Here is a 24,386-nt window from a genome sequence, read left to right as displayed (position 1 = left end):
ATAAGCTCAACTAACTACTCAGTGCTTTGACTGAGTTATGTATTTGTTTGTTTATTTGGATCCACAGCCACTAGTTATTTTATCTTGTCCCTGCCCAACAACCACCGCTTTGAATAAACCACGTTTTACCACTTTGGAAAATTCCAAATCCACAATTTGCTTTTCCTATTTTTTGCAGGGCAATCAGTATCTCATGAGAGAATTATGTTAAAATGTCTGCTGCTGTTGACTCTGGGGAGAAGGTGCTTTTGCCCGCATCTTAGCTTGTGCAAGAGAAACTAACTGAGTGATCCCATCTGGGGCCAGGAGGCAACAAAATAGTGAAGCAAATCCACCCTGGTGACTTGTACTGGTCCAGGGCCAAGGCGGCTCTCTTACTTTTTCCACCACGCCAGCTCCATGCTGGTGTAGCTGAGGGCCCATGGGGGTTCCAGGGATCCAAAGGTGCTCTGATTCCTATTTGCTTCCTACTGCTAGAACCAGCAAGGGTAGCTTTCAGCACACCTGGGCAATCCTAGGACCTCTGCTGCAGCTGAGTCCACCCAGCTGGCATCGCTCCTTTCTGTTGACAAGAGGCCAGCAGAGAGGAAACTACATACCATCCTAACCCCATCCCAGACATCAACATGGGGGTGGGTTAAACTGGATTCCTAAAAACACTTCACTCTGGGTGAGTCTCGTCTAGCTAAGTGGGACTTATATCTGTGTAAACATGCATAGGATTACACTGTTAAGTTGCGTAGGTTCCTGGCATTCTGGGTGGCACAAAATGGGCTACTGTTCTATCTTAGAACCAGTCTGACCTGCCTCCCATTCTGATACTGCCTAATTCACTCCCAAATCTCTTCTCAGGACCCTGTCGGGTACCATACCCTCCAACATTTATCCGACGAAAATAGGGATGTCCGAAAGAAAAGCTGAACCATAAAGAAGGCTGATCACCGAAGAATGGATGCTTTTGAATTATGGTGCTGGAGGAGACTCTTGAGAGTCCCATGGACTGCAAGAAGATCAAACCTATCCATTCGGAAGGAAATCAGCCCTGAGTGCTCCCTGGAAGGACAGATCGTGAAGCTGAGGCTCCAATACTTTGGCCACCTCATGAGAAGAGAAGACTCCCTGGAAAAGACCCCGATGTTGGGCAAGATGGAGGGCACAAGGAGAAGGGGACGACAGAGGACGAGATGGTTGGACGGTGTTCTCGAAGCTACGAACATGAGTTTGACCAAACTGCGGGAGGCAGTGGAAGACAGGAGTGCCTGGCGTGCTATGGTCCATGGGGTCACGAAGAGTCGGACACAACTAAACGACTAAACAACAACAACAACAAAAAAAAAAAGCAGGGCATTCTGGAATCAAATCAGAAACTGGAACTGTCCCTGGAAAATAGGGACACTTGCGAGGGGCTGGAAGAACTTTTGAGCATTAATACTTTGCACAAGCAGAAGATACTCCAGAGAGAACTCACTAGCATCTTCCATGCTCCGAATCCTTTACCTCATCCTAGGGAAATATTTGGACACTTTCAAGATGGAGCCTGCACAAGAGACAACACCTCTGTGGTCCGAGGAACTACCGTAGTTATTTAGAACGAAGGGGAAAATATATTTGTATAGTATCTGCACATCCTTTATGTACCTTCCATTCTTCTCCTTAGTTTTGTTTTGTTACAATGGATTATATTTAGGAAAATGTGATAACATTTTTTTAAAATAAGTATGTACCACAAACCTACAAGGCAACTTGTAATTATCACTTCTTATTGGAGAGGTTTTTTTATTAGGTTTTTATTCTACCGTCCCACCAAGTAAATTAGGGAAGTGCAGAGAGTTCCCCCTTCCATTCCAGAGCCCCTGATCATCCGAGGTGTGATGGGGCGGTCATTGTTCTTGGAACTCAGCTCATTCAGGGGCAATTCATTTAATTGATTTAGTCTCCCATATAAATATTCTCAGCTGCTGCCATTTATTATTTCATTGTTATATTTATTGCTTTCAGTCTGTTATAAGCCACCTTGAGTGCCCATTATAGAAAGATGGGATAGAATAAAGTTCTGTGATAAATAAACAAATACACAGGATTAAAAAAAACAACTATTAAGGAGGTTAGGCTGGGAGAGAATTACTAGCCCAAGGTTACCCAATAAGCTATGCGGCTGAAAAGAAATTTGTATTGGCAGGGACCAGGCCCCAAATGTATCCTATAAATATGGCATGAAGGAAATGTTCCTGACAAACCACTGGGGAAACTATGAATACATTTCCTTTTGGCTACTGCTAAAGCAACTGGCAGTCATTCCTTTCAGAAGGTTAAGCCTTCAGTCCCACTTCCCTTCCAGCTGCTAAAAGAGAGACAAAGTTAGCATTCAGAGGAAAAAGGAAGAACATCCTTCTGATATTCAAGCCAAATCTATAAAGGAGAGCAAAGTATGCATATCTATGTATCTATATCAATGCAACAGTCCTTAACAAAGCAAATGCAGTTAGCCCTTCAGTGACATTCTGCTTTCCTAAAAGGATGATTTCTCGTGATATCTTTAGGAAAGTAAAGCAGCGTCTTAGAGTATTAATTAAACCTGCTAATAATAAATGTGCTTAGGAATACAAAACCCTCAAAGAAAACTACGGACACCACTGACAGACATTTCGCAGGAGGACTTGATTAGACAGAGAATCTGGCTTCAGAATGATCTCACCTTTAAAAAAGGCTATTCTCTTGTTCTTGTACTTTCTTGCCCTGTCAGTTCTGTGCCACAGGGTTCTGTGCCTGTTGTTGTTCAACGTCTTTATAAACTACTTGGGTGAAATAAATTAAAAAATTAAAAAATTTGTCCAATAGTACCTTAGATACCAACTAAGTATGTTCTGGATATAAGCTGCCGTGTGCATGCACACTTCTTCAGATACCTGAAGAAAAGCTTATACCCAGAACAAACTTATTTGGTCTCTAAGGTGCTACTGGACATTTTTTAAATTTATTTCAACTGCGTCAGACCAACACGGCTACCTACCTGAATCTAGATACTTGGATGAAGTAATTGAGGGGGATGCTCATCCAATCTGCAGATGACACCGCAAAGGCAGAATCAGAATACAAAATGACTTTAACAATTGGATAAGTGGGTCTAGGTTAACAAAATGAATTTCAATAGAGACAAATGTCAGGTTCTATATTTATGCAGGAGGGACCAGCTTCAAAAATATAAGATGGGGAACATGTGTAAAGGATCTAGGGATCTTAGTAGACCACAAACTTCATATGAATTAACAATGTGATGCAGCAGCAAAATAAGCTAATGCTCTTCTAGGCTGCATCAACATACCCGGTGCTTGTTGAGTTTTCTAGCCACATCTTAGGCATACAGTAGGCCCGCAACTTACTTGGGGCTTATGTTCCGGGGACTGCACCTAAAGCCAAAATCGCATATAGTCAAACCCCATTGGGTGAGCGGCAGGTGGGATTGCCAAAGTAATTTCCCCCTGAATCCTCCTCCTCCTCCTTCTTTTCCATGCACTTCTACCGGTAATATGATTGCACACAAGCTGTGGACTTACTGTGCTCACTGAGAAAGGTCTCCACTGGATTTAGTGGGACTTACTGTATGGGCTTTAAAAAATGTGTGCCACAAGATGATAAAAGCTTCACAATTATTGTGTTGTCAATAATTACGTTTAGCAACTTTTAATAAATTTAAATATTAAAGGGGAGCACAAGTACATACATAAAACAAATCCATATTATGAGCCTGATTTAACTTAAAGCTGGGCATATGTGAGAGGTGCAAAGTAGAGCTAAGAAACAGCGTCATGAACATCCCGATTCTTCATGCCTTTTCTTCTTTCTGCAGTGATTTCGAGAATTTGGCCGGCAATCACGCAACCCTGCAAAACTTCCGCCGCGGAATGTTTCGATGGCAGCTGACGCACCCGCTCCTCCTTCCCTTTGCAGAGCCCGCCTTCTCTGCTCCAGCTCCCTCGGGCTTGCGAAGCAAGAAGCCTCTCGCGTTTCCCTTTCACGTTTCATATTTTCCGCCGTCCTGGGAAGGGAGCGGGGAGTCAATTGCAAAGAGGACCAAAGAAAAAGGGATGGAGGGAGGGAGGGAGGGAGCCAAAGGGAAGGAGCGCTGGGCTTCTCCGCACTGATTCCTCAGCTCTGCGCTCCCGACCCTGCGCCGCGGAACAACAGAAAACACTTTCCCAAAGGGCGCGCAACGAGCACTTCTGTCCGCGTAGAACTAGATCTGGCGAAAGAAAAGCACTCTGAGCATGCTCAGAGGCACTCCTTGCGATGTCGCCCGGCTAAAACTGACCCCCAAACCCATGCTCTACGAAGGTAAAGCAGTGGTCTCCCCCCCACTTGCGCTCGCCGAACTCTGCCCCAGATGCGAGGGAGGGGAAAGCGCTCTGGACGTCCTCAGAGGCACACTTTTCTTACTTTGCGCGGAGCCCAGGTTTTTTGGAGCCGCGGCCAACCTCGCAGCCAGGCACCTGCAACACCCGCTGGCTCGCTTGCCCGCGCCGCCCCGAATTCCTGAAGTGCCAACCTGGCCGCCGCCTGCCCTCCCTCCCTCCCTCTCGCCCGCCTCCTCGCCGGGCCTCCCTCCCTCCCTCCCTCGCTCGCTCGCTCCCGCCTGTTGCTCCCCGGCCTCGTCCAGGAGCGACTTCCTCTTCCTTTCCAACGCTGCCCCTGCCGCCGCCGCCCCCCGCCCGGACCCGGATCGCCCGCCTGGCGCGCGTTGTTGGGGAGCCTCGCCGAGCCTGACGCGGGGCCGCTCGGCCCCAAGGAACCGGGGGCCCCGCAAAGCGCCACTACGCTCCCGAGAGACGGCGGGGCGGGGGGCCGGGCGGCGAGACCCAGCCAGACAAAGCCCGCCGGCACCTCCGCTTCCCCGGCTTCCTTGCGTCCCGCCGCCGCCGTCGCGCCTCCCGGTCGCTGCTGCTGCTGCTTCTGCTTTGGCCGGAGGTTCCCCCGCCGCCTCGAGAGGTAAGGAGCGGAGCCGCGTCGGGGCGAGGAGGCTGCTGCTCCTGGGAGCGGGGGGGGGGGGGGAGGCAAGAGGCGAAGCGCTTTGGAAAGGGGGGGGGTCGCTCTGGTCCCGAGGACTTTTGACTTCGGGGAAAGAAAGGGGTCGCATTCTGAAGTGTGCTTAAAACAGACGCCTGGGTTCCGAGGCATTTGTTTTCAGCGGAGGGGGGAATGTGCTCAAAGTGCCGCTACTGACTTATACCTGACTTGATAGTCCCTGGGGTTGGGGACCAAGCAGGGTGGTTTATTGTGCTTTGCCAACCTCCCAATTGCGCCTCAATTGTGGGAATCCGGCGCCTTCATGGGGAATTTTGTGGGTGCTCGGACCCCAGGGAGTTGGCACCGATGTTATGGAATATTGAGCGCTTCCAGACAGAAGTTCGGAGATGCTCCTTCTTGCAGGCAAGGTTTTTGCAGCTTCCACAGCTTGTCATCAAAACGCCTGCGATGCTTAACATTTAATCTGGAAACATTACTGTGGAAAACCCGAAAAGTAATGAATAACCTGTTCCACATCTGCCCACTGCTCCTTAGCACATTTTTTCTCGGTGGGCAGTTTGTCACTTGTAGAGAGTTTCAGTGAGTGGTCTCCAAAGCCACACTATTGCTTCCATTCCTAGCCATTTTGCTTATAGAGGAGCACAGTTGAGAATGAAGGTGCCTATTTCCACCAATAGCTAAAGGCCTGCTAAAGACATGCTTGAGCTTAAGCAATCTAATCAAGAGGAGCTGTTTCCTCAAGATCTCCACTAGACCAGGCATCCCCAATCTGCGGCCCTCCAGATGTTTTGGCTTACAACTCCCATGATCCCTAGTTAACAGGACCAGTGGTCAGGGATGATGGGAATTGTAGTCCAAAACATCTGGAGGGCCGAAGTTTGGGGATGCCTGACGTAGAGCTAGTGTGGTGTAGTGATTAGAGTGTGGACTAGACGCTCAGAGACCAGGGTTCAAATCTCCACTTACTATGAAGCTCGTTGGGTGACCATGGGCCTCACAGAGTAGTTGTTCCGTAGAGGAAAGGGGTATGTAAATAAATGAGTAAGTGAAAGAAATTACCTGGGAAACTGAAATGTAAATAAAATAAAGAATTAATTCAAAGGTCTTATGTAAGACCTTTTTATTCCTCTTGTGCAAGCCTTGGTCAGGTAAACACCACACTTGCACAATACTTTGGTATTAAGAATTAAAAACAAACAAGCAAACAGAATAGTTATTGTCCCCTCCCTAAAGCAGAAGACTTCATTTTCCCCATTGTGAAACATGATAATGAAGACAGAAGACCAAGTCCCTGGCCATCAGTGGCAGGGCTTGATGGAGTGGCACAACCACCCCCCATCTTCAGCCCCTCCACTTGTGTGAACAAGGGAAGAAGGGTGCTACAGAAGTGGTGAAATGACCTCTTTGCTCCCAGGCTGATGCAGCAAAGAGACTTGGATCAGGCCCATTGCCATCACATGATGGCAGAAGCAGGGCCAGCTTGGGATCCAGAAAATCCTGTGCTGATACAGTACTGCCCCCCAAAATGCCCCATTTCAGGCAGGGATAATGGTGGTGGTATTTTCCAGCAGATTTAGTGGGCATGTTGGGACATTCTTTGCTAGTGTGGCTTCCTTGCCAACGGCAAAGCTGGGCATGGCTGGGTGGAGGGACAACTCCATCCCATCCTAATCTCATCCAGCACTGTGGATCAGGATTTGAATTGCTCTTCCCAGCTACTAACTTGTCCATGCACACTTCCTGGATCTTTTTTTAAAGGTGTGCATGCACAGGTAAAGAAATACTTGTATGTATGTACTGTATGTATGAATTAGAACCAATGTTAAATATTTGAACTAGCTGTTCAAATATCAAATGCAAATTTCACATTTGTTTGTAATTGTGAATTAAGGATGTATCGAAGGTGGAAAAAAGCAGGGGGGAGTGTTGTGGTAGTCCTTTTCGGAAAAATCAGCATAGAAAGAGCTATAAATGCGTAAAAATGAATTTTTGTTCTGTCAGCATAAAAAGGGCTGCTTATTTGCTGATATTGGACTTTGGACCAAACATTTTCTGCAGGATTTTTGATTTTGGAAGTCGAACGTTTTGGAAGTTGAACGTACTTCCGGAACAGATTCCATTCGACCTCCAAGGTACGTCTGTATGAGTAATAGCTTTATTAGTGTTTATCTAACATGGGGCCAAAATGCAATAGAACAATTAATGAAAGTACTCAGATTACATGGTACAGGACGTGCATAACATAGCAAAGTTTCTGTTTTGTTTCTGTCTTACCAATGCGTTTTATTATTTATTATTTATTTTGGAAAGTCCCATGTGTGCCTGCTACTCAAAATCTATCTCTATATGGGTCATCTGTGTGATAAGCAGCAATGTTTAATGTTTCTCCAGTGGTCTTTTGAAGTGCCATGCTGACCTGGGGACAGTTGAAAGTGGCATGTGAACATTGCACATGGTAAGACCATGACATGTGGAAGAGACATGGCAAGAGTTGTTTCCCCATCGTGAGGACTAGAGAGAGAGGAAGACTAGATTCTGTGACTTTTAAAATTAGGTTAAAAGTAGGAAAACCACACTTAGTCTGCTCACTGCTAGTAATTTCATGTCTCTTGCTACACTCCAGTTTTGTTTGATTTGTCCAGAAAGAGAGGCTGTTTTTTGAATGGGCAGAAAAATATTCCCAGTTCACAGAAGACAGCATAAACGTTCTAGAAAGCTGTGGGTTTTTGCTTTTCTTTTATAGCCCTGTTACTGACCCAAATTCCAAACAATAGTCTGAAAATTTTGGATGGGCTGGCTCTCTTCCAAGAACTTTGTGATCCTTTTAAGATTTGGAGAGTGCACAAGCACCACTGTTCTGTAACTGGTTAAGCTTTCAGAAAAGTACAAGTGTACCAGTTTGGACTTTGTCACAGATTATGTGTGAGAGAGAAAATATGCAGCGGGTCCACTGAGTAGCAGTTTGTTCATAAGCTACATCAAGTTTTGGAAAAGAGTAGAAAGCAATCCAGTCTTGAGCATGTGTCTTTTCATTGCAGAAAATTACTAAACCCATCAGGAATTCTTCCATAGTATGTGAAAGTAAATTTGTTTGCTTTGCTCATAGAAATGCACACCACTGACTTCGTGCAAACATGTGTGTGTATGAGTGAGAAGTCTTGATGAGCTGAGCTATACACAGCATGTTGTAAGTGATAATTGGAATTCAGATTCATTAAAGTCAGTTTCCAAGGTTCTTTCACACTGGTATCATTTCCAAAGTTTAATTCCCTTTAACTATGTATGAAAATGAAAAATGAGTCATCGGTTGTAATTTTCACAGAATTACTCTGCAGTAATTAGAAGCACTGGTAAGTGATACACTAGTATCATTTCCAGGAATTAACATTGGCCCACAAGTTTGTAATTCCCCCCCCCCCCTGGCCACCACCCCACCAGTGATATTGATTGCTGACACTGCCTTATTTTATATTTACAGACTGTTATTCAAAAGGTGTGCAGAGATGCTTCTTGACAGTTTTACTCCAACGTAAATTGAGGGCTTACTGTATGTCAAATATATTTGCATGATGGAGTAGGTCATGGCTGGACCTAATGGTCAGGGGTCCCTTTACCTTTATAGATTATAACAAAGCATAAAAGTTAATTTTTTATCAAAACAGATAGAAAGTAAAAACACAGTAATAGAAAAGAATTAAAAGCGAGTGCTTGAAGTGGGGCGGGATGTTTTTCCACTTGCAGATAACTTTTACTGCTTCTTTTCAAGTAGTCAAAGGGTGCCTCCATGCTTTCACTATTTTGCAGGAGGAATTAAACTGCAAACTACCTAGCACAACAAAGCCACTTTTTTAAAAATTGACTTTTGTGGCTTAGAAAGTGACAGGGAAATGCTTTAAGAAGTAGGATGAAAAAATGATTAGCAGGAAGATGTATAAACATCCCATAAGCAAATTAGGATAAACCCATGAAAAATGCTCATTTACATATTAACCACCCCATGAACAAATCAGGATAAATGCTCATCAAGACTAGATATAATATAACCTCCAAATAAGATTTGTTTAAGCAAATCAGGATGCTTGTTCAACAAAGAGGAAGCCAAAACTGACCCTGGCCTAACCATTCCACTTCTACTTTTCTCCAGTTTTGGGACCACCCTACTTCCTGTTTTGCCCATTCCAGGCACTGATTAAAGTCAATTAAAAAGGCAAATTGGCTTAATAAATAAAATATAACAATATCCACCCTTTACGATTTACCATGTGTTTGGTTAATCAATCTGAATCTAGCTTTAGGAACTACAAACACAAAATTTGCTATGCTAAATGTAACTGAAAGCTTTTATCCATTCAAGACACACACAGTTTCACCTGTTCAGTCCCTTATATGTTCACTCAGAAATAAGCTCCACTGACTAATAAAGTTTCACTGACTAAGGAGCAAGCCCACACAAGTTAAGGGTGGATAGGATTGCAGGCTAAATTGACACAGGCTTAATGTATTATTGTTTATTTCCTTTGGTTTCACCTGAGTTTATTGTTTTGGTAGGGGCTGTGCTGCCCTTTGATCTGAGTGGAAAGCAGCTCTGAGATTTGGAGTGTAAATATATATATACTGTATGGAAAACCGAGTGGAGGTGGTTCTCTCCTCTTCCCTCACTATTTATTTGGGTGGGGTGAGGTGAGACTGGAAGCATGTCTCCTCTCCTATTTGTTCTTCTGAGTTTGAAATAGGAAAAATTCAGCTTTTAAAAGGTGGCTGGCTTAGCATTAAAACCAAACCAACACTCATGATTTGTTTCTCCAAAACAAACCATAATAAGGAAATAAAGTATAAACCTTGGCTTCAGATCATGGATTGTTTGGAGCTGGTTTTAACATAATATCATGTGATCACCATGGAGAAAGTCACTTGTGAGCACCTTTTATAGACAACCCTGATCACCTCCAACTCAGGGCAGGATCTTATAAACTATTCAGATTGCTTAAACCAGGCATCCCCAAACTTTGGCCCTCCAGATGTTTGGGACTACAATTCCCATCATCCCTGACCACTGGTCCTGTTAGCTAGAGATCATGGGAGTTGTAGGCCAAAACATCTGGAGGGCCAAAGTTTGGGGATGCCTGGCTTATACAGTAAAGTAGTGTAGTTTGCAAACCAGTGTGACTTTAACTTTACTCCAGTTTTATTGTTTACAGCTTCCTAACCCCTTCTTCCAGTTCTAAATATTTCTAAAAATGTAATTTAACAATTGTTTATATATATATACTGTATATATCTATTTCACTACCAAGCTGCACATTCAACTACAGTCATTTTAAGATGTTAAAGAGGAACATCTGTGTACATTACTCCCAAAAGCAGCCGTAACAAGGCTTGGGATTGCATTTTGAGATCTGCCCCAGTGCAATTATTTGGCTTTCTGAAACTTTGCTCCTATCTAAAATGGCAAGTGCCAGGTGTTATTCATTAACAGAGTAGACCTAAGCAGGAGTTCAGCAAACCAGGAAGAAGTAGATGAGAAAACTTCAAGGCAAAATGCAAAGGTGCTGAACCTGGGGATAGTCATGAAAGAGAAAATGTTATCAACAGAAATACCCAAGGATCAACTTTCACTCTCTAGGAAGAGTCTAAATAATAATAATGATGATGATGATGATTATATATATACCGTGTTTCTCATATTATAAGACATGTCTTATATTTATTTTTTCCTCAAAAAAACACACTATGGCCTATTTTCAAGGGATGTCTTATTTTTTTCCTCCTCCTCCTGCCGCGGCCGGCATTGCTGCTGTGCCTATCACTATGTCTTATTTTCGGGGTATGGCTTATATTCCTTGAATGCTTAAAAATCCTGCTATGGCTTATTTTATGGGTATGTCTTAAAATATGAGAAACAGGGTATATATATATATATATATATATATATATATATATATATATATATATACACACACACACACACACACACACACACACACACACACACACACACACACCACGCCCTCCCCAGCGAGAGCAGGGCGGCTGACATCAACAACAAAAACGTAAAAGAAAGAAAAACAATAGATTAAAATGCAGATTAAAATACAATCCAGATTTTTTTTTTTTTAATGCAGCCTCATTTTAAAATGGCCCAAATCAAAACCATAAGAAAGGGGAAACATAGTGGTCAAACTGAGTCCAGCCCAAAGGCCAGGCAGAACAGCTTAGTCTTGCAGATCCTGTGGAAAGTTGTCAAATCCCGTAGGGCCCTGGTCTCCTGCGAGAGAGCGTTCCACCAAGTCAGGGCCAATACTGAAAAGGCCCTGGCCCTAGTTGAGGCCAATCTAGCCACCTTATGGCTCGGGATCTCCAAAAATTGTTATTTGTGGAACTTAAGGTCCTCCGCAGGGCATACGAGGAGAGGCGGTTCCATAGGTACGAGGGTCCCAAGCCGCATAGGGCTTTAAAGGTCAAAACCAGCACCTTAAATCTGATCCTGTGCTCCACCGGGAGCCAGTGCAGCTGGTAAAGCACTGGATGAATGTGGTCCCGTGGCCGGGACGCCCTAAGGAGCCTCGCTGCGGCATTCTGCACCCGCTGGCGTTTCTGGGTCGGCTTCAGGGGCAGCCCTGCGTAAAGCAAGTTACAATAATCAAGCCTGGAGGTGACCGTTGCATGGATCACTGCGGCCAGATCAGGACTCAGCGGAGATGGAAAAATGCCACCTTAGCTGTGGCTGCAACCTGCGCCTTCATGGAAAGGGAGGCGTCAAAGGTTACACCCAAACTCTTGAAAGAAGGCGCTGGTACTAATTGAGCCCTCGCAAGAGATGGGAGTTGACCCCCCAACCCCATGTTGTTCTGACCCAACCAGAGGACCTCTGTCTTCGAAGGATTTAACTTCAACCAGGTAGCCATCCAGCCACAGCTTCCAAGCACTTGGTCAGTGTGTCTGTGGCCAAAGCACGATGGCCGTCCATCAACAGATAAATCTAGATGTCATCAGCATATTGATGACAACCCAGCCCAAAACTCCGGACAATCTGGGCGAGGGGACGCATAAAGATATTAAAAAGCAACGGGGAAAGGATTGCGCCCTGCGTGACTCCACACACCAAGGAGTGCCACGGCCACAACTCCTTCCCTAGCGCCACCCTCTGTCCCCAACCTGAGATAAAGGAGCGCAGCCATTGTCAGACTGTGCCCTAAGGAAAAAGATGAGGAAGAGGGAACATTTGAGATTTCACTGTTTTGAAAGTACTGTATTTCACACAGGATTGGTATTTGACCAGAGGTTCACAAATTATGGCTTAGCATAATAATCACTCATCCCCCTTCCCAAACCCTCTGCACATGCCTCAGAACTTGAGAGAGGTGGGGTCTTCTCGTATCATAAGGTAAAGGTAAAGGGACCCCTGACCATTAGGTCCAGTCGTGACCGACTCTGGGGTTGCAGTGCTCATCTCACTTTACTGGCCGAGGGAGCCGGCGTATAGCTTCCAGGTCATGTGGCCAGCATGACAAAGCCGCTTCTGGCAAACCAGAGCAGCGCACGGAAACGCCGTTTACCTTCCCGCCAGAGCGGTACCTATTTATCTACTTGCATGGTGTGCTTTCGAACTGCTAGGTTGGCAGGAGCTTGGATCGAACAACGGGAGCTCACTCCATCGCGGGGATTTGAACCGCCGACCTTCTGATCGGCAAGCCCAAGGCTCAGTGGTTTACAGCACAGTACAACAATAGTAAATATCAACAGTTATTAAGGTGTTGGATCGGCCTTACTAGCCAACAGAGGAGCTTTAGCCTGTAAATATTGATTTCTGATTCTTACTACCTCCAAGAGGAATTTTGCTGCAGCCAATGTATTAAACTTATCCTCAAGGAGAACCATGACATAAAATACCAGTAAGTCAGTAATTCTAGGTTGTTTCGTTAGTATTGGATTGATTAGATGCTTTCTAACCTGTTTATACAGACTACAATGCAGTAAAGCATCTTGGGAACATAGGCACAGCCTGTCTTGGTATGGGACACCAGCCAATCTTCTCCTCAGCACTTCAGAATGGAAAACATTTAATCTGGCTTTAGAAAACAGACGACAGTAGTTAGATACAGTCCAATTCTTAAGGTAGGGAGATAACAAAAAACCCTGTAGGTATTAGATTCCTGACACAGATGGGCCACAGGTCACATGCAAGCAATATTGCAAATCACTAAAGGCAATATCCCATAACTTCTTTCACAGTTTTGAGGGCAGTCTCATACCCCAGGTGGGTAAGGAAAAATTGTGAAAGGCCTATCAAAGAGGCCTTAAGTACCATGGTTTTTGACCAGGAGCTGATGTACTCCATTTATCAAATGAAGGAGTAAACATACAGATGAACCCATGAAAACATCAAATTTGTGCTCTGTTTCTCTGTGTTGTACTTTGCCTGTAGTGAGTCTGTACGTCCTGTTCTGTTTCACCCTGAAGAATGAACAGAATCTCTTTCTGGTGGTTTACGGAAGTTGGGACACCCCCCTCCCTCCTTTTTCTTCTTCAAATCCCGTACTTTGTTTGCAGTTACAGCTGGACTAACAATGCAACATTTGAATTAAGAGATCTGTCAAGTACTGGCACCATAGACAGTTCCTGTATTTTGGCTCCTGAATGTCAATGTAATTCTGTGTGTCACTGTATCAGCGGACTCCATGAACTAGGCTCTCAGCCGACTGTGGTAAAGGAAATAATGTCAAAAGAAGGGAAGTTTGCCAAGGCCTAGATAAAGATGTGCTATTTTAAACAACCCTCAAGTTTGTGGGCTAGATATAAAATATAAAAATTTTAATAGACCAGTACATTTATATTGGAAGAAAGTTTTTTGCTCTACCAGGAAAGTGTTTAGAACCATAAATCAGCATGGGAAATACTGGCACATGTAGAAGCAGCAACCTAGTTATTAAGATTAGGAAAAAGGGACTCGTGGTGTAAACTCCAACCTGCCTTTTAAGAGGTCCTTTTAAGCTCCTAACTGTATCGCTCTTGGGTAAGTGAGACTACAGTACTCCATACTATAGCCACTCCTTAACAGCATTACCATCTTGTTTAATTTCAGTTTTAACCATTTTAAAATATGACTCCCACTGCTGCATTTTGAAGTACATATCCCAACCATCTAGATTCCACAAGTTTTATGTGGTATGTATAGAACAGCTCTTAAGATTTTTCAAATAAATGGCAGAGGAGTATCATAAAATGATAGTAATGTGTAAATTGCAAATTCAGTAAAAAAATATTAGGGTGTAATTGTGGAAGCTGCATCATGGGAATATTATTTCGAAAGTAAACAAGTAATCAATGTGTGGGGGTATAAATAGTAAAATTATCATTGTGGAATAGGGCATCCCTATTTTCATCGGTGAAATGTTGGAGGGTATGAATTTGTTTGTGTTTATTGTTTGTGTATTTTGTGGTTAAAATGAATATACTGTAACTTCTTCTTTTTTAAAATCTCACTAGAATTGCCGAACTATGTTACCTATAACTATGAAAGTTACATACAGGTGTGGATCACGTATAGCTTGTAGTGATCATTGCCAGACATTGGCATACAGACGAAGAAGTAGAGATCTCAGTGATTATGTAGCAATGGTTAGATCCAACAATGAGACATAAGACAAGGCTGAGTTCCACAAAGACCAACCCCAGGCAAAGCTCGGGGGTCTGTATTTATTAGCAGCAGCTTTGACAGGTAAACATTAACTCACGATGTAACTTCCAGCCAATCACAGAGCAAACCTCATGCATAAACATGTACAGGTACAGGTCACTTCCTGCCAACACCCTAACTTCTCCACCATAGAGGAAGTGGTGGACTGCACATCCCACACATCAAGTACCTGCCACATGTCCCTCTCATCAAACATCCCCCTCCTCTCAGTCTTGTGATCCTCAGTAACTTTCCAAACTCCCCATAAGGATTCATTGTGCTCTTCTCACCTCAGCATGACCCATTCCGATCTTCCCCTGTCAGGCTAGATCAAACCAGTTTAAACCGAACCTCTCCAGGTCCATCCAGCTTCTCCCAACACAACTGACCCATACCTCACCTTCCTATTCCTAACACTGTACTGGTTTGCCAGTATTACTCTAGCTAAACCTAAGGATTAGCGGGTTTGCCACGCTACTATCATACACCAACCCCACATGTCCCCTTTCTTTTGTTTAAAAATGAACCTAGGCTGACAGGGAGAGAAACAATGTAACGGTACTGAGTGCTTGTGTAGAAACTTTGTTGCTGCTTTTACGAGCACAGGCTGTCAAAGCTTTTAAACATATATAAACTTTGTAACCTTTCAAACCACTTAGCATCAGGTACAAATAGAACAATGTATCAAAACATAAATAAGCATTATAGAAAACAATGCAACAGTCTCTTCAGGTAGACTTTGTATCAGCGCCATAAGATTACTGAGTCTCTCAAGAAGTGAGGGTCCAATAACTTTAACGTATGTTCCAAACTTTAACTAAATAACCCATTTCCTCAACGGAGGAGATGTGTCCCTGAAACAGGCAAGCAGTGTCCTTCAGTCCTCTTTTACTGTAGCCGATGGTAGTCATGGTCACGCGGCCTCGCAGAGGTGGATGTCAAACAAGAAAAAGAAGCAAGGAGATGATTCTCAGGTGTCATCGCAACGCCATGAACTCTCAGTATTTCAGTAACCTGCATGGATAAGGCTTTCACTTGGCCCCAGGTGACTCAATGATGCTGTAGTGGCACACGGTCCCGATTCCTCTGTGGATCCCCCTGCGGCAGTGGATCCTGTATTCGCAGATTCGCCAACTCCTGTAGCAGGCTCGACTCCTGCTGTAACCCTTGATGCCATCGATCCACGGTTTCACCCATCTTGCTATATCTGGATTGGTTTACCTGAGGAAAAAGCACAATTGGAAAACCCCTCCCCCGTATATTTCTAAATATTCAAATGATTTAATTTAGTAAATTTGATTTAATTTTAATGTGTTCAATATAAATTATACTGAAGACCCAAATAATAACAAAGACCCATAGGTATATAGGTATTCCTCCTTTTTTTGTTTATGTTTGGCAAGAGACTTACTCTAAGGGGCAAAGACTCTGAGACCTTGAATAATAACAATGGCATTTGATCATATGTTCACATTTGAGATACCAGCCACATCTTCCTATAATGCGCCTGCACTTTTTAGCTCCCACAGAATATTACGCTAATATGTTGAGATAGAATTTGGATTAATATCGTAGCGAACCTCAGTGCTACCTGTTAGAAGTTAAATCTACTATTCTGATTCCACTGGATACAAACCTTATAATGCAAATATACCAGAAAACCTTCAGTCCTGGCTTTTAGGAAGCAAACTGAGATTTAACAAGAATAATTAAAAATAATAGAATCACGTGGAAAAGACAAATTCTTCACATTAATCATGTGGAAAGAAGCTATGAAAAATATAAGCATTCTAAAATGCGGAAAAGACTCCAATTACAGGTTCCTGGCTATAGAATATCAAACTTCCTGTTGGGCACCTTCTTAAAAACAGAGCCAAAGAAATAGGCAATAAAATACAAAATGTATTTAAATAGAGAGCATCCATGGTTTTGAATGGACCAATATAGGTCAGAGAAATAAGAAAACCATTGCTGGAATGGCACATGCACTCTTTGTAGAAAAATTAAACAATACTGTTTTAATCTTCAATAGAATTTGAGACCTGGGAGAACCCCACAGCAAACTTTTTGGTGACAGAGGACAAAGAATGGATCACCTCTTAATTATGATCACAAGAGCAAAATACACCATAAACTACTTGTGTAGCCAAGAAAGCCAACTTCAAGAAGTGTTAGAGGAAAGAAAATGCAAACTGAAGAAAGAAATAGCAGCAATAGGACTTAACAATAAGAAAATAGATTGACATACTATATCCAGGAGAGCCAAATACAAAAAGACTAAAATCTTCATAGGAAATAACAGCAATATGAATAAGCATGAGAAATAAAGAATAAAATATCAAGAATTGCAGCCACAACACATTAAATCTAAGGCTAGTAATAGATATAGGATTGTATTTACTGACAAAGAGACCCAGAAGATCACAGGAAAATCCAAGAATCTAACATTTAAGAGAAAGATAAAACCTAAGCACTACTGCAGAAATAATCCCAAGAAATTACACAAAAGAGAAATCAAAGAAGAGATCTCATGCCTTCCAAAATGTTGAGAGGATATATTCAAAATAAAATATGCAAATAAGACTTGTAAAAAATGCTAAAATGAAGAAAAAATGCTAATAGACTGCTATGCATTCACATACCCCACAGAAATGAACTAAAAAATACTCTGCAAACTGTTTGGTTAAGCTGCATCTATATACTTCAGCAAATAAGGAAAAAATGAATACTGCCAAGATGGTGTAGCAGCCAACATAGAAAATCCAACTATTTGCACCAAATTTAGTCCCAAACTACAACTGAATTAAGATTGTTCATGTAAAAACATAGAACCTGCTGTAGCTAAGAAAAAATCCACTCATCTTAGAAAGAAGACAACATACAATAGCTAAGTGTTTGAACTTTACCCTATAGCTGATAAAAGAAGAATCATACAATCAAAAAGAAATAAACACTTTAAATCAAGAGACAATGACTCCTGTAGGTAAGGAATATTATTAATTAAACAAGCTTGTTCCTGGAACTTCCTTCAGAGAAAAGAATCACAGTTAATTATTAGTCGCTTGAGCATGTGCAGAGGACAAATCTGTGAAAGGAAAACAATGAGCCAACTCTCACACACAAAGAAGTAGGATTTAAAAGCTCATCCAATGCTAAAAGAAAGAATTAAGTCTTGGAGGGAAAAAAACATTAATCTAAGAAATACTGAAACTCCTTCTGAAAATGAATTCTAGTCAGTCTGAAAAGGAAAAATTCTATAAAGAGTAATCAGAAGTAAATTTCTTACACAAAGATTGAAATCAGATTTAAGTAGACTATATAGAGAAGAGGTAAGACTCCCATGCTCACACCTGTAAATGGGAAATAAAATACACAAAGCAAAAATCAATTGCCAATTCTACAATTGGAGACTCATTTTAATGCAAACAGTGAAATCCTTTGGAGTTGGGCTACTGGCGATGAATTGGGTAGCTCTTGAAAACAAATGTAAACAGTGAGTTTTCCAGCATTCCCCATTCTTTAACCAAATCTAATCCTGTTAATACCTAAGTGGATATAGGACAACCCTGCATTTGAAAAGAAGGGAAAAGAATTTGTAATACAGACAATAAGCAAGCAGAATATTTTCACTGAACCCTTAAGAAAAGACAATAAAAGCTGACATGGGGAGAAAAAACATAAGCCTTCATTTACATTAGTGAGGAGATAAAGGTACTTTCTTCAGAAACAATCAGTTGCAGATATTTTAAGTTTTCAGTCTGAACTGGCTATTTTAAGCAGACTGAAAAACTGCCAAATGACAATAGGAAGGTTCCTCTTTTTTTTTTAAGGAAAGCCTTGAGCAACTTGAACAGCCAAAATCTGTTAACCATTTAAACTACCTCAAGGAAAAGAATGCAGATCAAAGCTTCTCACCTTCCTGGATCAAAAGGAAACATTTACTCAGGCCCTTTAAGCCTAACGCAGTGCTTCTGTGAAGCCTTCGCAAAGCTGAAAAGGAGTAAACTTCAGAGACAGAAAATGCAAAGCACTAGCACTGTTTAAGCTAGGTTTCTGCCCAATGGAAATCTTTTTGTCACTTAAAACAGACCTTTCGAGATTTGACTGCCTGTACTTCTCCTGCAATATGCACTATCCCATAACAAATAACCAGAAGGGCCAGCAGTGTTTGCAGGACTGTATCTTTTGGCAAGGTGTCATTTTCCTCTTCACAATGCTGTGCAGCAGAGAAAGCCACAAGAGCTAGGGCTAAGAATCCAATACCAACTAATCCTTTCCACAGAGAGACAGCCACCGTAGTTCGCCTCATCCCCTCACTTATTAACATTCCTCTCTGTTTTCCTTCTTCCTGCTCCTTCCTAAACCTCATCTGAACTCCCCTTGCCTGAATACGAGGCAAATAAGAGTCAGATAGGCTAGGAGATCCCTGGGCATTCAAGCCCTGTGTGACTGGAAAAGAAGCAAGCCCTTCCTCCAGTTCTTCTCTAGTTAACGTTCCTGACCCCAGCTCTCTCTTAAACCCGAGCCGAACAGCACCCCCCACCGTCTTTTTCTGGGACAATGGAGAGGTGGCCAGTAAACCAGAGGATTCCAAAGGCAATGGTAAAGCCAGAGCCTCTGGAACTGAGATTGGGAGGTCTGTAGCAGCAGCCTCCACTGAGCAATGAGATACAGAAAGGGGGGTTGCCTTTTCACTTATATAGACCCCTACCAACTCAATTGCGTCCCTGCACTTCCGCCAAAGCCTTAAAAATCTGGCAGGAGCCCGTGGGGAGGAAAGCAACTGCTTCCCTATCCTGTCCCATACTTTTAAATCCAGGGACCCCTCTTGAGAGTACCACGGGCACTGAAACAATATCTCTTCAACCAACTCTTCTAGCTCTGCCAAACTAGCACCTGTCTGACTGAAATCCCTCAGAATTTCTCTCAGTTCCTGCGGGTGTGCACTCCCTTCCTGAACTGACTCAAGAGAACCCATACTCACGAAAAGAGGGCCGTGGCCGGTGGTACCTAGACTGCTTCGAGTCTTCTTATGAGTAGGGCTGGATCACGTCGGGGTCACCATTATGTAGCAATGGTTAGATCCAACAATGAGACATAAGACAAGGCTGAGTTCCACAAAGACCAACCCCAGGCAAAGCTCGGGGGTCTGTATTTATTAGCAGCAGCTTTGACAGGTAAACATTAACTCATGATGTAACTTCCAGCCAATCACAGAGCAAACCTCATGCATAAACATGTACAGGTACAGGTCACTTCCTGCCAACACCCTAACTTCTCCACCATAGAGGAAGTGGTGGACTGCACATCCCACACATCAAGTACCTGCCACATGTCCCTCTCATCAAACATCCCCCTCCTCTCAGTCTTGTGATCCTCAGTAACTTTCCAAACTCCCCATAAGGATTCATTGTGCTCTTCTCACCTCAGCATGACCCATTCCGATCTTCCCCTGTCAGGCTAGATCAAACCAGTTTAAACCGAACCTCTCCAGGTCCATCCAGCTTCTCCCAACACAACTGACCCATACCTCACCTTCCTATTCCTAACACTGTACTGGTTTGCCAGTATTACTCTAGCTAAACCTAAGGATTAGCGGGTTTGCCACGCTACTATCATACACCAACCCCACAGATTATAAATGTAAAGAGTACACACACACACACACACACACACACACACACACATTGCCCTTCATCTGAAGATCAAGGGCATTTTACAACATAATCCCCACTCAGCCATGAAGCTCACTGGGTGACCTTGGGCCAGTCACCATCTCTTAGCCTAACCTAATTCACAGGGTTGTTGTCTGCACAAAATGGGGAGGAGGAGAACCACGCACACCACTTTGAGATCCATGGAAGATAAAGGTGGTATATAAATGTAATTCCTCAAATAACTTTGTGTCCCCATCCTGCAACAGTCTCTCTTAATGTTAGATCTGTAATCTTATATGGTAAAGGTAAAAGGTAAAGGACCCCTGGACGGTTAAGTCCAGTCAAATTCGACTATGGGGTATGGCGCTAATCTCACCTCAGGCTGAGAGAGCCGGCGTTTGTCCACAGACAGCTTTCAGAGTCATGTGGCCAGCATGGCTAAACCGCTTCTGGCACGACGGAACACTGTGACAGAAGCCAGAGCACACAGAAATTCTGTTTACCTTCTTCTGCAGCAGTACCTATTCACCTACTGACTGGACTAACCATTGAAAGCTGGTATGCTTTCAGACTGCTGGGTTGGCAGGAGCTGGGACAAAACAACGGGAGCTCACCCTGTCATGCAGATTCAAACCACTGACCTTCTGATTGGCAAGCCCAAGAGGCTCAGTGGTTTAGACCACAGCGCCACCTGTGTCTCCTAATCTATGGAGGATTAGGAGAACCCCCTACCAGGGCCGTCTTAAGTGTATCGGGCGCCGTGGCACGATGATCCCTCCGGCGCCCCTCACGTTCCGCCGGGTGCCGTGCGACAGGCAGGGACACTGCCTGCTCGGCCGAAGAGGTGGAGCAGTGCTGCAGTCCAGGGAGCCCAGCTGCTGCCCCGACAGAAGGTTTGCCTACAGAGGATTGTGGGGCAGCGCCTGCCCACACTCCTTCAAGTCACAGCGAGCACAGACAACGCTGCATGCAAATGAGGTGCCGCAGAGCATTGTGGGGCAGCGCTGTCTGCGCTCGCTGTGACTTGAAGGAGTGTGGACAGAAGGTAGCCCGGTTCCTCTTCCCTGCTGCCCCTCAACGGAGGCAGCTCCGTCGCCGCTGCTGCCACCTCGCTTCAGCCACTGCTGCCGGGAAAGGAGCGAAGTGGATGAGGCGGAGGCGCGGGTGGCTCCATGAGCCTCCTTGATGTGCCCCCTGCTGGGCGGGCGCCCTGGCACACTGCGCCAGTCAGCCCAATGGGAAGGACGGCCCTGCCCCCTACTATTTGCTCAATGTGCACTTTTGGCTGAGGTCAAGCAAACAAAGCCATTTATGCCATTGCAGTTAAAATAATAATAATAAGCTGGTTAAAATCACCGTAAGCAACTTGTGGGATGTATGAAGAGGGGGAAATGCCAGCAGCACTGTCTTTAAAGTGCAATCCACAGGAAATAATAGACCAGAAGGATAATGTTAAAGGCTCTGGTAGGAAATAAATGGCACTGTGTTGTTGACGGGAAAAGATCTTGGCAAAACTGTTGTGACTGTTCCTGTGGCTTAGAAAGGAATTTCCTACTGACTGGACTAACCATTAAATATGTGTCTGCTTCTAGGCGGAGTTTGGTGAAGCTTTCCCAGAGAAAATGTCAACTTTGGCCATGGAAGCACAGGGTCTTGACGAGAGAGGAAGTTTTTTTAAGGTAAATGAAAAGTTGTTATTTTAATTTTGAGTAGGGAGGCATATTTTTTTCTTTGACATGTAAGGTACTTATATGTTAACTGCTAATTACTTTCCAACCTCAGTATTTAGACAAAGCTACAATAAGAAAACCTGCCTTTTGAACCATTGAAATTTGTATTTCTGTAGTTCTATACCAGGCATCCCCAAACTTTGGCCCTCCAGATGTTTTGGACTACAGTTCCCATCTTCCCTGACCACTGGTCCTGCTAGCTAGGGATCATGGGAGTTGTAGGCCAAAACATCTGGAGGGCCGCAGTTTGGGGGTGCCTGTTCTAGATTTTTGTAATCTTAACAGAATAGAATAAACAATGCTATGTGCTGTATTTGAATCTGATGCTGTGTAAAGTCGTGGCCATTTGATAAGAGATCCAGCTATGTGCTCACTTGTAAACATGCTGCTATTTTCAATTTAGCTAGAATCTAGTGTGTGTTAAATAAGTCTGTGATTTTTACATTGGCAAATACAATGCACGCTGGTCTCAGCAACATTAGAATGCAGGCATGTACACATGACAGCTGAAGTTTAAAGCTCAGAGATGATTAATAGATTGCTGGAGAGCTTTCAATTTCTGCTGAGAACTTCCTTGATTTCGGGCATTTGTCATTTTACTTTGAGGCTGTATATGAACAGCCAGCAGTGGCATGATTTATTCTGAGGAAGATGACTTCAACAGTTTACCACTTAAAATAATGAAACTGAAAACTTTCCTGATGGTCCGGTCCTTCAAATGCACTTCAGCCATGGAATCGTTCGGTAGAAATCGAAGCCGGTTTCTGTGCTTGGCAAGTGGGGCTGAGCTGTCCAGACATTCAGGGGTGGGAGTGAGGGTGGGGGTGGAAGCAGGCTGTAGAACCATGATGTTTCCAGGCTATGTCTGGGCCTGCTTCCTATCATTGTCCCACTCTCAACAGGGGCATAAAATGGGCAGGCTGTACTGTAGGGGTGCTCTGTTGCAGTAGAGATGTCATGGAGCAGAATATCAGGCCCATTAATTTTTTTAAGAGTATGTGGTAGCACACACACACACACCCCACACACACACGGAAAAAAGAAAAGAAAATCCCATTGGAAAGATTCTTTGTGTTGCTTGTGAAAACTGCTATTGCATCCAAGGGTTCCACTGTTGTTGTTGTTATTTATAATTATAAAGTATCATGAAAGAAGATTACAAGAAAGAAGATTCCACCTAAACATTAGGAAGAACTTCCTGACAGTAAGAGCTGTTCGACAGTGGAATTTGCTGCCAAGAAGTGTGGTGGAGTCTCCTTTGGAGGTCTTTAAGCGGAGGCTTGACACCCATATGTCAAGAACGCTTTGATGGTGTTTCCTGCTTGGCAGGGGGTTGGACTGGATGGCCCTTGTGGTCTCTTCCAACTCTATGATTCTATGATTCTATGAATGTGCACATTACAGAGTAACAAATAGCCAGGAACTCAGCTAGATAGGTAAAGAAAAAGCATTTTATATAATACTGTGACACCAGATTGCGCTGTGGAGTCCCGTCTTTCCCTACTGGGTTTCCTGGTATGAGTTTACAATGTGTTTAACTGAATCACTTCTTTGACATGTCTAGATCCAGCCCAGGTCCTTGTCTTACAGAGCCTGAGATTTTAAACTGCTACAGATCATCAGTAATCTCTTAAAGGTTGTTTAGAACACTTATCTAAAGGGAACTTCCTACTGTACTTGACCAATACATTTAATGCCTGCATACTATTCTTACACCAGGCTTTTCTGCAGAATGTGAAAAGCATTTGCTCATCTTTAAACACCCATAAGGGACCCAGGTGGCGCTGTGGTTAAATCACTGAGCCTAGGGCTTGCTGATCAGAAGGTCAGCGGTTCGAATCCCTGTGACGGGGTGAGCTCCCGTTGCTTGGTCCCAGCTCCTGCCAACCTAGCAGTTCGAAAGCACGTCAAAATGCAAGTAGATAAATAGGAACCGCTACAGCGGGAAGGTAAACGGCGTTTCCATGTGCTGTTCTGGTTCGCCAGAAGTGGCTTTGTCATGCTGGCCACATGACCTGGAAGCTATACGCCGGCTCCCTCGGCCAATAATGCGAGATGAGCGCGCAACCCCAGAGTCGGTCACGACTGGACCTAATGGTCAGGGGTCCCTTTACCTTTACCTTTACCTTTAAACACCCATACGCACATATCTGAGGACCAAACCAGATGTGATATCATTCACATAATTAGCAATGGCTCGAATAGTTTTTAGTTTGTTTTTAGCAAAACACAGAGATACAGGGGTCCCAAGCTGGATCAGAACCCTTCTGGTGGGTAGGGATGCTTTATCTGGATTTGGCC

General features: G+C 43.7%; 1 protein-coding gene and 1 long non-coding RNA gene across 3 annotated transcripts in view; one reads left to right on the top strand and one right to left on the bottom strand.

The window, feature by feature from the left end:
• Positions 1 to 3,650: 3,650 nt before the first annotated feature.
• LOC148684718 (uncharacterized) lies at positions 3,651 to 4,564 on the bottom strand. The gene is made up of 2 exons (XR_015951598.1): positions 4,435 to 4,564; positions 3,651 to 4,036 (listed from the first exon to the last, which is right to left on the bottom strand). It is a non-coding gene; the product is annotated as an uncharacterized LOC148684718 (long non-coding RNA).
• The window catches only part of RIN2 (Ras and Rab interactor 2), a 74,930-nt gene continuing 54,666 nt past the window's right edge, over positions 4,123 to 24,386 (top strand). Inside the window, exons 1-2 of one of the 2 annotated variants that reach the window (XM_035101975.3) lie at positions 4,123 to 4,332; positions 21,948 to 22,034. In XM_035101975.3, coding sequence (XP_034957866.3) covers positions 21,978 to 22,034 — 57 coding nt within the window. In that variant the 5' untranslated portion in view covers positions 4,123 to 4,332; positions 21,948 to 21,977. Of the gene's footprint in view, positions 4,333 to 4,632; positions 4,984 to 21,947; positions 22,035 to 24,386 lie in introns of those variants that run through there. The other variant, XM_035101971.3, reaches the window with a different exon arrangement.

Source organism: Zootoca vivipara, chromosome 8 (assembly GCF_965207765.1).
Source record: "Zootoca vivipara chromosome 8, rZooViv2.hap1.1, whole genome shotgun sequence".
Classification (NCBI taxonomy): Eukaryota; Metazoa; Chordata; class Lepidosauria; order Squamata; family Lacertidae; genus Zootoca; species Zootoca vivipara.
Note: the sequence above shows the minus strand (reverse complement) of the source record. Positions and strands in the feature narration are given on the sequence as shown.